The sequence below is a fragment of the Rhamphochromis longiceps genome, linkage group LG10 (genome assembly GCF_057381845.1).
Source record: "Rhamphochromis longiceps isolate RC_006_pf linkage group LG10, R_longiceps_female_GT1.1, whole genome shotgun sequence".
In the NCBI taxonomy this organism is placed as follows: Eukaryota; Metazoa; Chordata; class Actinopteri; order Cichliformes; family Cichlidae; genus Rhamphochromis; species Rhamphochromis longiceps.
The window spans coordinates 27,027,865-27,045,569 of NC_140566.1; the positions used below are offsets into that span (position 1 = coordinate 27,027,865).

The 17,705-nt window shown below is 40.0% G+C and overlaps 2 protein-coding genes across 8 annotated transcripts in view; one reads left to right on the forward strand and one right to left on the reverse strand.

Moving 5' to 3' along the window:
• LOC146661054 (uncharacterized) overlaps nucleotides 1–5,181 on the reverse strand; it is a 31,735-nt gene extending 26,554 nt beyond the window's left edge. For 5 of the 7 annotated variants that reach the window (XM_085421163.1, XM_085421164.1, XM_085421157.1 and 2 more), the window contains exons 1-2: nucleotides 4,948–5,086; nucleotides 3,785–3,831 (exon numbers count right to left, since the gene is read on the reverse strand). The gene's annotated coding sequence lies outside the window, so the exon portion shown is untranslated. Of the gene's footprint in view, nucleotides 1–3,784; nucleotides 3,832–4,947 lie in introns of all 7 variants that reach the window. The other 2 variants (XM_085421159.1, XM_085421158.1) reach the window with 2 other exon arrangements.
• On the forward strand, nucleotides 4,794–17,659 carry kctd7 (potassium channel tetramerization domain containing 7). Its single transcript, XM_085421155.1, has 4 exons — nucleotides 4,794–5,563; nucleotides 7,336–7,505; nucleotides 12,578–12,756; nucleotides 14,821–17,659. Exons 1-4 carry the CDS (start codon nucleotides 5,258–5,260, stop codon nucleotides 15,195–15,197), a joined length of 1,032 nt encoding a protein of 343 aa, XP_085277281.1. The 5' UTR covers nucleotides 4,794–5,257; the 3' UTR covers nucleotides 15,198–17,659.
• The last annotated feature ends 46 nt before the right edge of the window (nucleotides 17,660–17,705 follow it).

The window sequence follows — 17,705 nt, forward strand, 5'->3', positions numbered from 1 at the left end:
TAGATTGTGCTTGCGTCCTGCCCTGCCGTTACTTAAGGACCTACTCAGGTGAAAACTTGCCTGAGTTAATGGGATCCTGCAAACAAAGGAATTGTGTTTTCACCTACTAAGAATCTAACATGACCCCCCCGCCCTTTCTGCCACCCTATGCATCCATACCATGTAGTGATTTAAAATTAATCAGTATAATCTAAAATTGAATTGCACATTAAATAAACAGTATCTGGAGTAACATGTTCCCTACATGGAATATTTGTGAGTATCCTTGCTGCTGAGTATTTCCACCAGCTATAAATGTTCAACAGCGACTTGTACTCTTCTAATGAGGAAACAAAGGTGCGGATGAGTGGTGCAGTTAAGGAGATAAGGAATGGAAACACTGTTATTCAAAGACTGTGTCCTCTACACCAACCACTCAGGTTTTGTATCTGGTTTTGAGGTCAGTTACGACATCTGACTTTATCTTCTTCGGAGTCATTTTCATTAATTGCTTCTCGCTTGTTGTGCCCAAAAACCCATTTAGAAAATATTAACAGTTTTACAGTAATGTATTTATTTATGTAGTAATATTTCAAATAATAGCATTTATCGACATTTTATGTATATATTAAAGTAGTAATGTGAGTCCTGGTGCGAGTTATTTTGGATTTTTTTGCTTGTTTGTTTGCCATGAGTTTCTCATAGTATTAAAATATATTTGTTGTTTTATTAGTAAACAAAAAAAATGACTTAAACAACTAAAAACGTTGGAACAGAACTTCTGTGTGGTTTTAACAACTTGTTCAGCTTGTTTTAATAGCTTAATGCAGCCGTCACCACCTTGCCATCCATGACATCATGCAGCAGCCACACACACTGAGTCAACACGTGTTAATCATGTGCCACATTTCCCAGAAAGGCGACAGGGAGGCAGAATCAGGGCAAAACCGTTTCTTTAAACTAACTTTAAAATGACTTAAAATAACTTTTAAAATGGCTTTTGTATATTTTGGGGTTTTTGAATTATTTTAAATATACCTGAGTTTGCCTTTATTACTTTTCAAAGTGTTTAAAGTTTTGTTTTGATTTCATTTTCATTCTTGAGTTTCAATTCTCGTGTCTGAGTTTTAGTCACCAGGTTGGTTTCTAAGTTTCACGAGCTGTGAAACTCGTTCACTAACCCGCCTCCTGCAAGAAAGTCGGTCAGTAAGTCAGTAAGAATTTTCCCCTTTCTATGCAGAAAGGAGATAACCAGCAGGCGCTGAGCTAAATTTTGCCCACAGTCCTGCCCCCTTTTAAAGTTTATTGCCCTCTGGGAAATTCCTATTTTGGCAACTATCAGACATCAGTTATTAAAGACATCGACAACAAGTGCAGCAGTAATGTCAACACAAAAAATAAAATAATACTATCTGAAAGTGACACCTATATCATACCTGTATTTGTTCAACAGAGTTATGCTACAAAGTATAAAAGACCAGTGACAAAACAGACCCTAGCTTTAGCATCGGGACAGGAAAAAGCACAGGTCAGAATAGGAAAATGCTGCCTCAGTAACAAACACAACAGCAGATGAGAGGAGGTGGGGATAAAGAGAGAGAGTAACACCACACCACAAGACCATGGTAGCTCTGCCAGGGCTGTCACAAGTCTTTAACAAGTCAGAAAATCAACAGATCCTCTTTTATTGTTTGGTGAGGGTCTTTGTGAGTTCCTGATTGGAGGAGTGACTTGCTTGTTACTGGGGAGTGTTGCTCTGAGCCTATTTCTAACCTGACGACACAGTGTGAGCTGGTTGAAGCAGTCACATAACCAGTGTTGGTCAAGTTATTTGAAAATAGTAATTACTTCTCCAAGAAAGTAATCCAATTACTTTACTGGTTACTTATTTTCAAAAGTAATTAGTTACTTAATACTTAGTTACTTTTTAAAAACATGATACACAAGCTGAATACATTCTAAAGCAATAGACCTTTCATCCCAATTCTACTTTTTCCTCATAATCTATCATATAAAATTCAATCAACAGTCTCTTTTTAAAACTTGTTTTATTAGTTTTAATCTTTTAACTTTATGCACATTGCATCAAGCAAAAAATAAATGTGATATGAATGATATAACAGTCTTTGACTTGAAGAAATTTGTTTAACATTTAACCTATCTTTGCATATTCAAGCATATAAAATAAAATAATTTTTTGTGTTTACACTCACTCTTTCAAATAAATGCAAGTAAAACAGAGCAAAAAATAAATAAAATAAAAGATTCAGTGGCACTAAGTCCTGTTGCTCTTAAATCTATTTTCACCTGTTTAGCGGGAGTGGGGTCGGTGGAGGTTTGCCCGGTGCCTCAGCGGGTCATGTCAGTGGGGGGATCTGGGGGCTTGCTAGGTGCTTGCTCAGATTTTTCGCTGTTTTTGGCACTTTTTAGGGGAATCAAACTCAAAGTAATGTTCAAACGTTAAAAGCTGCATGGTCGTACTTTCTCCCGCACTCCATATTATCCATTGTTGATCTAACACACGTCTGTTGCTGCCACGGATGTCGCAGGCTCGTATGTCATTCTCATGAGACTCTCACAAACAAATCACGGTTTAGTAATGCAGTAATAGTAATCCTTTACTTGAAAAACGTAATCGGATTTCAGTAGCACATTACTTGTAACACGTTACTGCGCATCTCTACTCATAACTTTCTAGCGGGGGTGGTAATCATTGGTAATAATAGTGGAATGACACCATGGTAATATGGTGAATAACATAGCCTGCATGGTCGTACTCTCTCTCAATATGCTGAACTATGAATTATATATTAATCATTAGTTATTATTAATATCACCTTCGAAAACAATATATAAAGATAAACTTCAATTAGCTTTCAACTTTTATAAAAATAAAATAAATTAAACTGCATTTTGCATTTTCCTTTTAAAACGTCTTCTCATTGACTCACAATTATCACAGTTATCCAGACATTACACCAAGACTCAAAAATGTTTTATAGTTTCATCTTTCATTTGGAGGTCCTTATTTTATTTACCATGAATAATGATTCCAGTGTCACTATAATATGTTGCTATATTTGCTTTGTGACAATTCCCAGTCTATGATTTATCATTCAGTGGTTGCGTCACACGTGTGGGTTACTTTCAGATTCCACCAAGTTGTCAGTAAAAGCAAACAAAATCTCTAGACAGACCAGTTAATCATGTTAATCATCAATCCAATTAAGTTGCATTATCTATAAAGATGCATCTCCTTGGCAAATGGCCTGTATTTGGATAGCGCTTTACTTAGTCCCTAAGGACCCCAAAGTGCTTTACACTACATTCAGTCATCCACCCATTCACACACTGGTGATGGCAAGCTACAGTGTAGCCACAGATGGGTTGGGGTGCACTGACAAAGGCGAGGCTGTTGGACACTGGCGCCACCGGGCCCTCTACCACCAGTAGGCAACGGGTGAAGTGTCTTGCCCAAGGACACAACGACCGAGACTGTCGGAGCCGAGGCTCGAACCGGCAACCTTCCGATTACAAGACAAACTGCCACGATCGCCTCCATCTCCTTGGACATTTTGTGCTGTTACAACTTCAAATACATGCTGGAAACAAGATAGCGTCACGCGACGAAGTTAAACACCTTATAACAAAGGAGAGAATGGGTGAGAAAGGAAAAAAGAATCTGGAATCGTTGCTTCTATATCATATTGCAAAACAGTGATTGACATTGATATTTGACATGTCATATGTGGGGAATGACACTAAAGGATAAGCAGAAAGTAAAAGTCAGGGCTTGAATACTCACACTGAGGTAATCGAGGGGATTGGACACAAGAGGGTAACTGGATGCAGCTGAAACCAATAGGGATAAGGACACAAGAGAAGCAAGACTGAATGCATGACACAGGAGATGAAAAGCTAAAATAAACTACAACTCAAGAAATTAAATTGTAACCAATAAACCAAGAACTGGACAGAAAGCTAAAGATAAAAAACAAAAAGCAAAGCCAAGCAGTGGCAGTCCTTATCTGGGGCACCAGAGATAAGAAACCATGAGCTCTTACCTTCATCTAAAGGAAGAAAGTAAAAGAAGAATATGCACAGACAAAAAAATCTACACTGAAGAAATATGGAAGAAATTAGCTAAAACAGGAGCTGGAACATGAAGGTGCTGTTAGAACTGTGGCCTGTTCGACCATGTCTCAGGGAGTGAGGGGTGTTGTTATCCTTCCTGCTGTTTTGACCAGATTAAACATTTTCCTTTGAAAAACTCTTGTGGACTCTATTGATTTTTTTTTCTTCCAGAGATTAATATTAACAAATAATGAATGCAGAGAGGTGTATAAACACATAGTGAGTGAAAAAGGTAACTGAAGAAGAAACATGCAACGCTTTATAAAAAAGGAAAGTTTTAAGCTTGATCTTAAAAGATGAGATTGTTTCTGTCTCCTGAGTCCAAACTGAAAGCTGGTTCCACAGAAGAGGGCCCTGAAAGCTGAAGGCTCTGCCTCACATTCTACTTCTAAATACTGACTGGTCAGTCAGTGAAAAACAACAACAACAATAACAACAACAAAAACAAAAACATTTTAAAGAAAGTACGTTAAATCCCATTTCTTTTTTGAAAACTAACTAGCTAAAAATAAATAAAATATTCAAAGAAAAAACTTCAAAAACAACATGTAAAGATGAACTTCAATTGGCTTCCAACTTTTAAAAATAAAATTTAAAAAAAATTAAACATAAATAAATAAAATATAATATTAAAATTAAAAAATAGTAAAATTTGTAAAATAAAATTGGCAAAAATCCAAGGTTCAAAAACAATATTTAAAGAAAAATGTGAAATATTTTAATAGATTTTTTTCCTGAAGAAATGTTTGACATATAGTTTCAGTTACATTTATAAAAATAAAACTGCAATCAACATTATAAGTTTACTGAAAAAGTGCTCATTTCCAATCTCACCGTACTTCACTCTCTTGGCGTGATGACGACGTGGAACGTCAGAGTACGCACGCTCCAAAAACCTCACGGTCCCCGTGCTGCTTGCTAACGTCGGGATTAAATTTTCATCTTTTTCCTACCTACACGTTGCTGTCGCCGGAGGCGGGGTGCCGCTTCTTCCGCTTTCGCTCCGGTGAAAGCCGGACTGGCAGCTGCTCGGGCCACACCCTCCGCTCCTGCCCTCTCCTTCTTCTTGTTGTTTTCTGTACCAACAGTCGCGAGCTCTGCTTTGTGTCGTACCTGCCTGGCTGAGAGCTGGCCCGCCGCGCGCATGCAGCAGAATGGCTCGAGCGGTTCCAACGGCTCTGACGGTTGCAGCAGCAGAGAGCGCCAGTCTCTGTCCTTCAGCCCGCTGCCCGCCGCTACGCGGGTGAGACGCTTCATTCAGGAGAGACGGACGCTGCCTCTACCCAGAGTGATGGTGGTATTCTCGGCCGCTGGGGACACCGAGAAACCGGGCGATGCCATGTCTAGCTCGGACTCTGTGGAGGACGAGTTCCGAAAGCCGGCCTCCCCTTCGCCGAGCCTGACTCTGAGCACGCCACTCCGCTCCTCGCTGAACACCCAGGAACAGGAGGTAGGCCTCTTTTCCATGAAAAAAAAAAAAACAGTGGCACAAGCCACCAAACAACACAGCTTCTAACATAAAGAAAACTCATTAAACACCAACTGCAGGTACACTCTCATAAACATCCCGTTAATTATAACCACCTTATTACTACCAAATAACAACACCGTGCTGATGGGTATACATATTTATCCAGAGGTCAGAGGCTGGTTGAGCTGCTGAATCCTGTGATGATTGGCTAGCAATTGTGTCACATGACTGATGGAGCTAAACACAGGCACAGCAGGTTAATCATCTTAACCACAGGCTGCTGAGACCTGCTCACACAGCAAGATTTTCTTAATCTGCAATAGAAAATAAAGTAATATTCATTTTCTTATTGCACTTAGTGAAAAGAGTGTTCTTGCTTTCATCACACCAGCCCTCTGCAGTTTGTCTTTCATTACATCAATAAATGTTCTCCGCGCCTTCCTCCTTTGCTCTTACCTGGCAGCTAAACATGCTGTATCTGTTTTCCAGTATATCCACTATCCCTCAGCTGCACATACCCAAGCCATCTTAGCCTTGCCTCTCTAACTTTGCCTTTTATGTCATTTAAAGCGGCTGAGAAATATTTTAGTTTCAGATCATCAAGCAAATTGCATGTTAAATAAAGATAACCCAAGTAAATACAAAATACAGTTTTTAAATTTACTTCAAACTATCCAAACCAACCTGGTCTTATGTGAAAAAGAAATTGACTTCCTCCCAAAAATCATAAATTAACTATAATAGTCAAAGATGTCAAAGTCAAGAACATCCGAGAAACAAAGTCACTGACATCTATCATTCTGGGAAGGGTTACAAAGCCTATTCTAAGGCTTTGGGACTAACCACAGTGAGAGCCATTATCCACAAATTTCAAAAACTACTCATCCAGCAGGTCACAAAAGAACCCAGAACAACATCTGAAGAACCGTGGGCCTCACTTGGCTCAGTAAGGGTCAGTAGTTGATGGAACCATGAATTCTGCTCTCTACCAATAAATCCTGAGGGAGAATGTCCAGCCATCAGTTCATGCCCTGAAGGTTAAAAGCACTCTGACTTACAGCAGGACAATGGTCTGAAACACCAGAAAGTGCACCTCTGAATGGCTGAAAAAGGGCAAAATGAAGGTTTTGGAGTGGCCAACTGTGGACTTAAAACAGATTGAGATGCTTTTGCATGAGCTTAATCAGCCTGTTCATGCTGGAAAACCTTCCAGTGTGGCTGAATTTAAAACAGCCACACTGGAAGAAGAGACCCCAAAGAAAAGTGGGTTAAAACTCATCCACAGAAAGACTCACTGTCAGTTATCACAAACACTTAATTGTACTTCTTGCTGCTAAGGCTGGCACAACCACTTATTAGGTTTACTTTTTAAGACAGGGCAGGCAAGTTTGGATAACTGTATTTCCTTCATAAGGGAAATCATCATATTAAAAAGACATTTTTACTGCACCATACATTTTAAAAATAAATCTTCATCAGCTGGAAAGAATGTGATTTAGAAAGTAAAGCTGTTGATGGAGACTGAACCTGACCAGTAAATTATTAGAAGATCTAAACAAATGTAACTGGAATCTCAGATCGGTTCCAGTACATTTTTTGGTGTAATATCACATTTACCTTGGCCTCTTAAAGCCTCTTAAAATGCACGTGGCGAATTTCACTGGAAATATCTTAAAACCTACTTATGATTTGCTTTTTTGCACCGTAAAATATGCATTTCATTTTAAATCTGTCGTATTTCTCCTTTTAAGTTTCCAGAGGTCATCTCTCTAAACGTCGGGGGCACATACTTCACCACTCGCCTGTCCACACTGCGGCGATATGAGGACACCATGCTGGCTGCCATGTTTAGCGGCCGTCATTACATCCCACGCGATGCAGAGGGGCGCTACTTCATCGATCGGGATGGAGCTTACTTTGGGTGAGATTCAAGCAAAGATATTACCATCATTATCAGTGCTGCTGCTGCAGTGATATCTCCTTATGAGTTTGAGGAAGAGGAGGGTTATATGTGGGAGTACAAAGTTTTTAAAAGGCAGCTTAGTGGAGGACAAACTTTTAGTTTTTGAAAGGTTCACGCTCTGTGATCTGAAGATTTTCAAGCTGCTGCAGACAGCTCATTATATTCTGACAGGTCTCGGTGAATCAGGTATTCTGTGAAATAAATTGGTCTCTTCTGCTAGCACTCAAAGTTGATTTACGTATCTATTTCTGTGCCGCTGCTTTTTCTTATTTGTTGCTTATTTCCGAAGATATAATGTCCATACTGAGATTGTATTTGTGATAGGATGAAAATTGCAGCCTCTGTCACAACATAACACTGTGGCCTTTAGTTAGATTGCTGTCATTTTAGATTATGGAGGGCAGACAAGTTGCGAACAAAGTCAGCAGAAAAGGACTGAAAATGTCATGGATGAGTGGTGCAGAGGGAACCGAGATGCATTAAACAGAAAGAAAACCTTTATTTATCCGAAGAAACAAACTGGAATCAAAAGTGAGCATGAAGGGTGACACTTTCAATAAACAGGAAACGGCAATGGGGGCATAAACAGACCGACAGAGTCACACTGATTACACAGTGAAACCACTGTGAAGATTAGAAAGGCCACAATAAGAAGATGACAAGTACCAAAACTCAATGTCACAAATACTAAAAATCCATGACAGAAAAGGTGTGGCAAATTAAAAAGAAAAAAAGAGAGTTTACTGTTTAGACATCTCTTATAAAAAACAACCTCAGCAGAGTTTAACAAGACTTTACTGAGATCTGTAAACTCTGTGTTTCACACATAGGTCAGTCATTCTCCAGATAAAATAAAACATGTCTGAGGGGATAGCTGCTTCTGTTTGCTAAGGAAAAATTAGTATTTTTCAGCTAGTTGGTGAATGGTTGCTAGCTGTTGCAAAGCAGTAAAAAATTTGCGATTGCTATGGTTGGAAGCAGATTGCTGCAGTCTCCCAAAGTTTGCCTTAAAGATGCCAACTTCTCTGCAAGCACTTCCTAACTACTGGTGGACCGTTAGTGAAACTTGAAAACGTGCATTGCAAAGTGAAAACTTGAAGGTTTGCCTGCCAAAGTAAAAGTTGCCCCTTTTGAAATATTTTTGCTAAAGCAGTGAGGCTTAGCTTTTACTTTGAAGGTGAACAGTCTCTGCAGAAGAAGTTTTTGGGTTGGCCAGTTTCCCCACCGACTGGCCTCAAGCCCAGGCAACCATTTTCCAATCAATTAAGGAATACATATTTTCCCTAGTGACCAGAGGTTGCCAGGCCAGGTCAGTCACTGGTCAATAAGCCTGCCTGAGTGGGGCTTTAACAATTGAATTTACAGGCAGTAGCACCCGCTAACAACCATGGACCAGCTGGCCAGGAAAGACATAATTTTCCTTACCAATCAATAGTTGCCACAGGGGCTGGGGTCACCAACTGGTCTCTAGGCCTGTGGCGACTGGAGTCTTAATTAGACTACCTGATTGGTGAGTATTTTGGTGCCTATTGGTTAGCTAGCTGCCTGCATTTTTAGACTAGTGATAGCTGTTAGTAAGTATTTTATCTGGCTGTCAGTAATCTGTTTTTGCATTAAAGAAGAGTTTGATGTGATAACTAGGGTTTTTTTTTTTGTGTGTTGTGGAGAAAAGCAGGAAGGCGATGCTCTTTGTACAGGACAGCACAAGCATGTTATTGGCATTTGCTGTAAGTGCACGCAGACTGTGAATGTATGCAGGAGCACATGTGGGAATGGAATTATTCGCAGATACAGTCCAAGTAACCTGTTTTTTGGGGAAAAAAAGAAAAACAGGCAGTAATAAAAAGCTCAGTGACACAGTAGCTGGGAATGTAACTCTGTCCTAGTTTTAAGTGGAGCTGGAGCCTGTCCTCTCTGACACACAGTGAGCAGTAAAGAGGCAGAGCTGTGGCCAGGAGAGTCCTTAATAAAACCACCTGATCGACAAGTTTACCTGTTTGTCTTGAGTTTAAATCTCAAGACAAACTGAGTAAACAGAAAACACATTTTTAATTCTACAGTTGGAAAGCCCAGCAAGAATGCAACGAGCATTATCCAGAAAAAAAAACCACACAGGGAAGGGCAACTGACACTGTGACAAAGAGCAAAGGATAACTGAAATATTTTTTACTGACACTTAAAAAGGGAAATAGGGAACAGCTGGGTCCACAGGTGAGACTAATCAGGGATAATGAGACAAAGGAAGTAAAATTAAACACAAAGCACAAAGGACACATGACTGCCAAAATAAAACAGGAAGTCAGTGACTAACACTTAGAGAAGACATATATATATATATATATATATATAGAAGAAGATGGGTCGGAAAAAGCTAGGAAAACTAACATGAGTAATTATACCAAATAAAACCCAACAAGAATTCAAGTGGAGAGAAACCGAAACGGAGAACTAAAGGCTCAAGAGATATGAAAATCCAATCTAAAATCCAATTTATACCACCAGGAGGGCGAGAACATCATTAGACCCAGTACACACCCACAACCTCAGCTGTTCACACTTCTACAGGAGTCTAAAACCGAAGTCAAAAAGAGCATTAGACTCATGAGTAAAACAGTCAGTACTCCCCCTCCTTCACCTCATCACGACTCACTGTTACTGTACTATTATTGTTATTATTATCTACTGTCACAAAAATCTGGACAGACCTGTTTTGCAAACTTGCACAAGCATAAATACAACTCGGGTTTTTTTAAAACACGTTTCTCTTTAACTCATTTTATTTTTTGTATAGTCATTACTTGTACTTTCTCTTTCCAATGTTTGAGTTCTTATTTTTTAATTTATGTTATTTATAATGACTTTTTATGACTGCTGTGTGAAAAGAATTTGGCAAAATAAGAATTTAATCATACAGTATAAACCCCATGTTTTTATTTACATGCACGTATGACCATAAAAGTACTTCTGTTATTTCTAAATATAACAATAAACAACCTAAGAACCAAAATAAAACCCTCAAATAATGAACAAGAATTTAAAGGATTACACAAACTTTAAATTTGCCGTGATACTAAAGCTACAGCTATTTTGCATATTTACAGTAGTAGTAAAATAAAGCAGGAATCGTTGAAACCAATAGGCTTCATCCTGAATGTACAAAAGGTATTTCAGTGTAAAAGACGGCGCACCAGCACTATCATCCCCAGAGCCGTCCATTGCTACAATGGAAAAGCTTTAAATATGAATACAAGAGCAAACGGAGTAGATGACTTATGTAAGAAGTGGGTTGACCTGAGCTCAGTGCTGAAATGTGTGAAGAGGTGTAATTAAAGATTTAAAAACACAACTCGATCAGCTTGAAAGGCAGAACATACAGTAACTGCATAAAGTAATAAAATGAAAACTTCAGAGGGTGCTGGCACTGCAGGCTGCACACGCTCAGAAGGAGCCTTTTCATTTGGGATGTTTTTAGCCAATTCTGTGCTCTGGTTCCTATTGTCTCGCTGGAAAATAAATCTTCTTCCAGGCTGCTGTTATCTTGTGCACTGCAGCAGCTTGTCGTCCAGTATTTTTCTGCATTCAGTTTATCCTCTTAAGTTCACAAGCCCTCCAGGCTCTGCTGCAGAGAAACAGAAGGAAACCAACTTTTCTGAGTCAGTGTCTCTTAGTGAATCTACATAAAATATGCAGGATGAGTAAAGGAAAAGACATACAGCTATATGAAGAAGGCAAACAAACATGTATGTCTCAATGGCCTGACACCTGGTGTGTGATTACTAGGACATGCTCCAGCACTTTAAATTGGATTCAAAATTCCTGTCAAGATTTCAGTATTGCTAAGGATTTTCTTGACTTGGTACGGCAGTGGCACATCTGGCTGAAAGGAAAGTAATGATGTATGGTCCTCTGGAAAAAGTGTTGCTACTGGAAGATTTCTGATTTCCTTTGCAGTCCACTCTTACTATTTGTATTTGCCACTTGTGTTTGAGCAGGCCTTGGTTACACAAAGCCTGTGTTTGCATTCAGTGTTTGCATTCAATCTCACAACCCTCAGCTATCATGTTTACCATTTAGAGTATTAGCTTTTAAATGTATCTGCATTTGTAAGCAATGACCAGTTGCACAGAGCAGATCATCATTAGACATTAAGGTTGACGTGTTCCTAGACTGGATACCTATTGGTAAATCTCATACAGGGACACTATTTAAGCTACATTAGCCTAGCTTGAGGTGCTGCAAGCTTCTTTGAAACCCACCTCCACCTCTGCTCCTTCTTTTACATTGTTTATGATATTAGTCAGTGTCACATCTGTCAAATAACCATAATAATCTTCTTCTGATATGTGTTGTCCTGACTGAAGGGCATTCAAGAACACTTTGTGTTTCTTTTTTTTTTCTGCCTTTTACATTATTCCAACACCTGAAGACCTCATATTCAGGAACTGGTCACCTGGATGCAAGGAAATAGTTGCCAGGACTGTGTTCAGACAAAATGAGTTTTATGTTTTGTCTCTGATTAGTAAAAACTGATCTTAAAATAATAAAAATGGCATCAGGATGTGCCAGACTCAGCTGAGGGTTACACATTGCTTTCACAGTTGTTTATGTGAGCAGGATGCTCATTTGCTGTTTCAGGCATGGTAACCTTAATATTGTCTGCTTTGTGCACAGTGCTCCAGGCACAGCAAGCTATTGGAAAAGGATTATTGAATATTTTTCTGCATAATATTTGCCATTTTGTACATTCATCGTTTAACAGATTTTACCCAGCAGGGCTAATCAATATTAAAAAAAACAATAGTTTCAGCTTTCAAAAGAGGCAACAGTGACAACAGAATAATTACAGCCGGCTGTGTACACCATTTAAGTTGTGTCAAAGCACAGAAGGTGATCAATAATCTATTTCAATCAAGTGTTTCTTCCTGTGGAAGAACACTCTGCATATTGAAAAAGCTCAAACATAACCAGTGACTGCTGGGATTTAGTACTAAGGCTTTTTATCAGTTTATCAATGGCCTTTCCATCCAAAGGGACATCCTGAACTTCCTCAGAGAAGGCGAGCTTCCTCACCGTGACAGAGTGAGAGCGGTATACAGAGAGGCTCAGTACTATGCCATCGGCCCGCTGCTGGACAGCCTGGAGGACATCCAGCCACTCACAGGGGAGAAAGTTCGACAAGCTTTCCTCGATCTGCTGCCCTACTACAAAGGTATCTGGGGAAGTCTGTCCTTCACACATGCAACCTTTGTGAAAGAAAACTTTTCAAAGATGTTGCAGACTGTAATAATGCTGTGACAGCTACACACTTAACTTTTCAATGTGTGTGATGTGCACACAGTGTAAATTATATGCAGTGGAAGCACATTCTTGGGTCTCTGCGACTTCTGAACCAAATAATTACATTTTAGAGCCTCAATATTTAAAGTGTTGTTGTGTTTTATTTCATTGTGTTGAAGTCACCCCATGCTCTTTAGATTAACCTGGCTGTCGTTAGCATTTAAACCCTCAGGTTGTTATAAGTAAGCTGATAGGGGTGTAAAAAAAAACAAACAAGTAAATGAATCAAGTCTAATATGAAATTTTTATTTGCTGAAGGCTGAAACAACTTGATGAGATGCAGCTCCTGATAATGAGTTTGGCATATCCTGTGTGAAGTGTAAAGTGTTGTTCGATTAATGGAAGCGAGAATGGCCTCATACCAAGGAAATGGTTTATTTATAAGATGTGAATTAAGGTTCATGTAAAATAAATACAAAATATGACAGGAAGAGAAAAGGAAGCGGAGAGGCTGTACTCGGGCAGATTTATTTAAAAATGGAAGAAAGCAACTAGATTAGACAGTGATTTGAGTCAAGACTGGTTGTGTCCTTAATAAAACACATGCTTTCATAAACACATAAAGTGAGCTATTTATCTGTGGTGCACACAAAAAGCAAATGAAGTGTCTAGAATAATACATATAAAAATAAAAATCCATAAACTCTACAGACTAAAGACTCTATTCATTTTGAAGTTACCGTGTACCATGGGGAAGTCATGGTAACTCTTGAGTCTTAATACGTCATAAATGTTCTGTCCTACAAAAGCCCGCTGTTAAAAACACATGAAATATTTACACTGTTAGGGAGTAGAGTAAAACTTTAATGTCCCCTTAAGGCATTTGCTTTGTAGGCAATAGTCCAACACAATACATACACACTTACAGTACATATGGTACAATGTACAAAGCTGTTACCATGAATCACGAGGGAGAGAATTCAGAATCTGAACCTGGTGGTGCTAATTTGATGAAAGTCAAACCTTTGCACTGATGCAATCGTCTGAAGCTCATCATATAAAGGATGCTAAAGGTCGTTAATGGTGGCTAATATTATAGCACATCTTGACGAGTTCATCCAGTTTGTGCCGGTTTTTGCACATACTGACCCACAAAGGCTGCAGATTACTTTGTGCAAGTGCGAGTCATTCAGCTGTTATTATTGGTATTATAATTGGTATTGGTATTATAATTATTATTATTATTATTATTATTTAGATTGAAAAGCATCACAAAAGGCACAGGTTCATGGCAAAAACAAACACAGACATTGATTTTGGTGTTCATAGCTTTTTCTTGTCGATAAGAAGAGGTTAGGGAGTGAGAAAATGCTCGTGTTCTCGCCTTAGTCGACTTAAAAGAGCTCACAGATGCTGTTGCCAAGTGACGACTAAAACCAAATGACGTGCTGACAGTTTTCCTCCTTGAGGAGTCTAAATGCTCTCACTTAGAGAGTTAAAATCACTTTAAGAAAGATGAAAGATGGCAAAAAATTAAAGACTCTCCTGCTGTGGAGTAAATCATCTGCTGTGGCGTTGCCTCTGACAGCGAAGCAGTGGTCACGACCCCGATCACAGAGGAAGCAACAGTCTCTCAGTTCAGCCAGCTCAGCAGTCGCTGTTATAGAAACATCAGATGCAGCCGTACAGCAGATGAGAACATGTATGATACATGTTTATCATCCCAACAATACACATAAGGAAATAATTAAAGAATGGGGGAAGAGGGAGACAGGAAGCAAAATTAACGCAGGACACAAAAGATAACTAACCTTCAAAGTGAAACAGGAAATATCCAGACAAACACGAATAGTAAGACTTAAGGGACCAAAGAGGTACAGAGACAATGCAAAGAAATGAACTACTACAAATAGTTATTATTTCTTTTTCTAAAAAACTGTAGCTAATTATCTAGCTCCATCCTGTGTATAGATAAATGCTTCTGTTCTCATTTCAGACAATCTGGAGCGTATCGTGGAAATCGCTAAACTGAGAGCCATGCAGAAAAAGGCGCGGTTTGCAAAGCTGAAGATCTGCGTCTACAAGGAGGAGATGCCCATCACGCCGTATGAACGCCCTCTTTTTAACTCTCTGCGCTTCGAACGCTCGGACAGTGAGGCCAAGCTCTTTGAGCATCACTGCGAGGTGGACGTTTCCTTTGGACCGTGGGAGGCGGTGGCGGACGTTTATGACCTGTTGCACTGCATCGTCAGTGACCTGGCCGAGCGCGGCATCACCGCCGAGCAGCAGTGCATCGGCGTCTGTGATAAACACCTCATCAACCATTACTACTGCAAGAGGCCCATCTACGAGTTCAAGATCACATGGTGGTGAAGCTCCATGGCTGATAGGACCAAAGAGCAATGGGATGGATGTTTCACTTTTAACTCAGCCGATACTGGTTTTTGTATTGACGTTGCCAGTGTTTTGTGCTGATGTCTTAAAAATGTGACCCTTTAAATCATGCTGTAAGTATTCAGTTTCCCCAAGATGTTTTATATTTTCCTTCTTGTTCAAGATCTATAGCGTCTTAAAAGTACTGTAGAGAGTACCATAACACACCTAACTCTGGTGGCCTCTAGTTTAACCTCTTACCTTGATTCAGTGGTGTGCAGGTGTGCTGCAATAGATCACCACAGGTGCGCACGTGTGATACACTCATTAGCCTTCAAGATGAGGTGATGCTTTCAGTTAGATCAGTTAGATTACTGTTCAGCCTATTAATAGGTTACTATCCACAAATTAAATTAGGCTGTTTCTAGCAGTCTAAGCAGACATCCCCAGACCTACCTCTCTCCCAGCCACCTCCTCCAGCGCTTCCTGGGGGGACACAGATTTTTCCAAGCTACCCGAGAGACATAATCTCTTCCATTTGTCCTGGGTCTGACCCGGGGCCTCCAGCCTGTTGGACATGCCCAAACACCTCACCTGGGAGGCGCTAGTGAAATGCTGGAACCATCTCAGCTGGCTCCTTTTGATGTAGAGTAGTAGCTTTACTCTGAGAAACCCACCCGAGGGTCTCAGCATTAACATTGAGTGAGAGACGGGGTACCCTTGGACAGGCAGTCAGTGGATCAGAGGGATAAAACAGAGACTTATGCTCACATTTACACTTACAGCAAATTTAGAATCACCAGCTAAGTTAACAAGCTTGTCTTTGAACTGTGGCAGGAAACTGGAACACCTATGAAGATGTCACACAAAAGGCCCCGTGAGGTTGCTCTCAGGTGGCAGCACTGACCATCGTAGCACCAACCTGCACTTTGGTCATTTTTGGAGTTAATGTATTTAATTAAATGTCAAAGCAGGAAATGTTTTGGCCACATACATCATACCTATTGTTTATTGCATGTATACTCAGAGTTATTAACAAATGATGAAGGAAATGCACATCATGCACAAATGGCATGGGTGAAAGGCAACCTGTGTAGCTGAAGCATATCTACTCTGTTAGACACATGCGGATGGATGGATATAAATTTTCTGATGGAAAGATTCACTTCACTTTAAATGACTAAAGTAATCAACCTACCTTTAAAAAGGAGCACATTTAAGTCATGCAGGAACTCTGAGACCAATATGTACAATTATGTATTAAACATAGAAAAATAGAAACAGTAGTGCTTCACGATCAGCTGTGCACATGTAGCATGCGAGCAGGTGGATTCCGAAGGAAAAAAAGCATTGTTTCCTAACATGGATCAATTTGAAAGTACGGCTGCTTCTGATGTAAACCGCTGATCGCTTCATATTTAATCCACATGGCTTGCCGCATTGTCTGTTAGACTTACAGTTTTAGGAAACATCAGCCAATGAAGTCACAAGTACACCTGTTGTACTCACACCAGGTGAGGGTGAGTCCAGTTTGTTTGCTGCGTGCTGTGCCAAGGTGCAAGTAAGTGAGCCATCATTGCACTCGGGCACGTTATGCATATAGTGTGATCACCTATCTGCACTCCAGCACAGACCTGTCAGTGCTTCCTCAGCGACAGCTGCATCCATGTGAGGACAGCCTGTCACCACTTTCCCAATTATGCCACCAACAGTTTTACTTGTGCACGGTGCCCCTCGCGTTCTCTGCAGCCTTGCTTCCAAACACTGTATGGGGATGAAGTTTCTCTTTTACAACAGAAAAAGACGTTGGGGAAAAAACGTAGGATGAAATGCTGGTAGTTAAGGCGCCAATTACAGTAGTCTGCATCTGTGCAACCTGTAGTTATATTTCTAGGACACATATATCACTCGATTAAGGTGCGTCCCCACAGGATAAGAATGTAGAAAGTCACTGACATTCAATGAGAGCGAGGGATAACATTGATTTAGTTGTGACAGGGAGCATCTGAAGCCTTGTTATCACCCATCAGCTACAAAGCGATAGACAGTGAGGAAACTGTTTCCTGTGTGGACGACCTAAAAGATAGCAGAATTTCACTCACCAAATCTAAAACCCAGACGCGGTCTTGGATTAGCAGAGATTATTTAATTCTATTAAAAATGCTCCAAAAGCCTCTAGAACAACACAAAGACCTTTAAGAGGTCGAGTTCAGTGAATACACTTAGTGAAGGTCAAGCCACGCCCTGTACAGTTGATATGAAGGAGGGAAATATCCACAGTTAGTGCCAACCTGTAAACATATTAATGCTGTGAAAGTGGGTATTTTATAATGGGAGTCTATGGGGACTTTTTGCCTTTTGGAGGCAGCCTCAAGTGGCCACTTGAGGAACTACAGTTTTTTTCCACTTTATGTTTTTGGTTCATTTTTCAGCTCTAAAGGTTGCTGCGTGATTTTAGCTCAGCTGAAACTCAGCACTGTACTTACTCAGGTCCACAGAAATTTACCC

Bases quoted from the DNA above. Each gene is read 5' to 3' on its own strand.
- kctd7 (XM_085421155.1), top strand. From the start codon at position 5,258: ATGCAGCAGAATGGCTCGAGCGGTTCCAACGGCTCTGACGGTTGCAGC. The intron at 5,564-7,335 runs GTAGGCCTCTTT...TCTCCTTTTAAG, and splicing joins TGAACACCCAGGAACAGGAG to TTTCCAGAGGTCATCTCTCT. The intron at 12,757-14,820 runs GTATCTGGGGAA...TTCTCATTTCAG, and splicing joins TCTGCTGCCCTACTACAAAG to ACAATCTGGAGCGTATCGTG.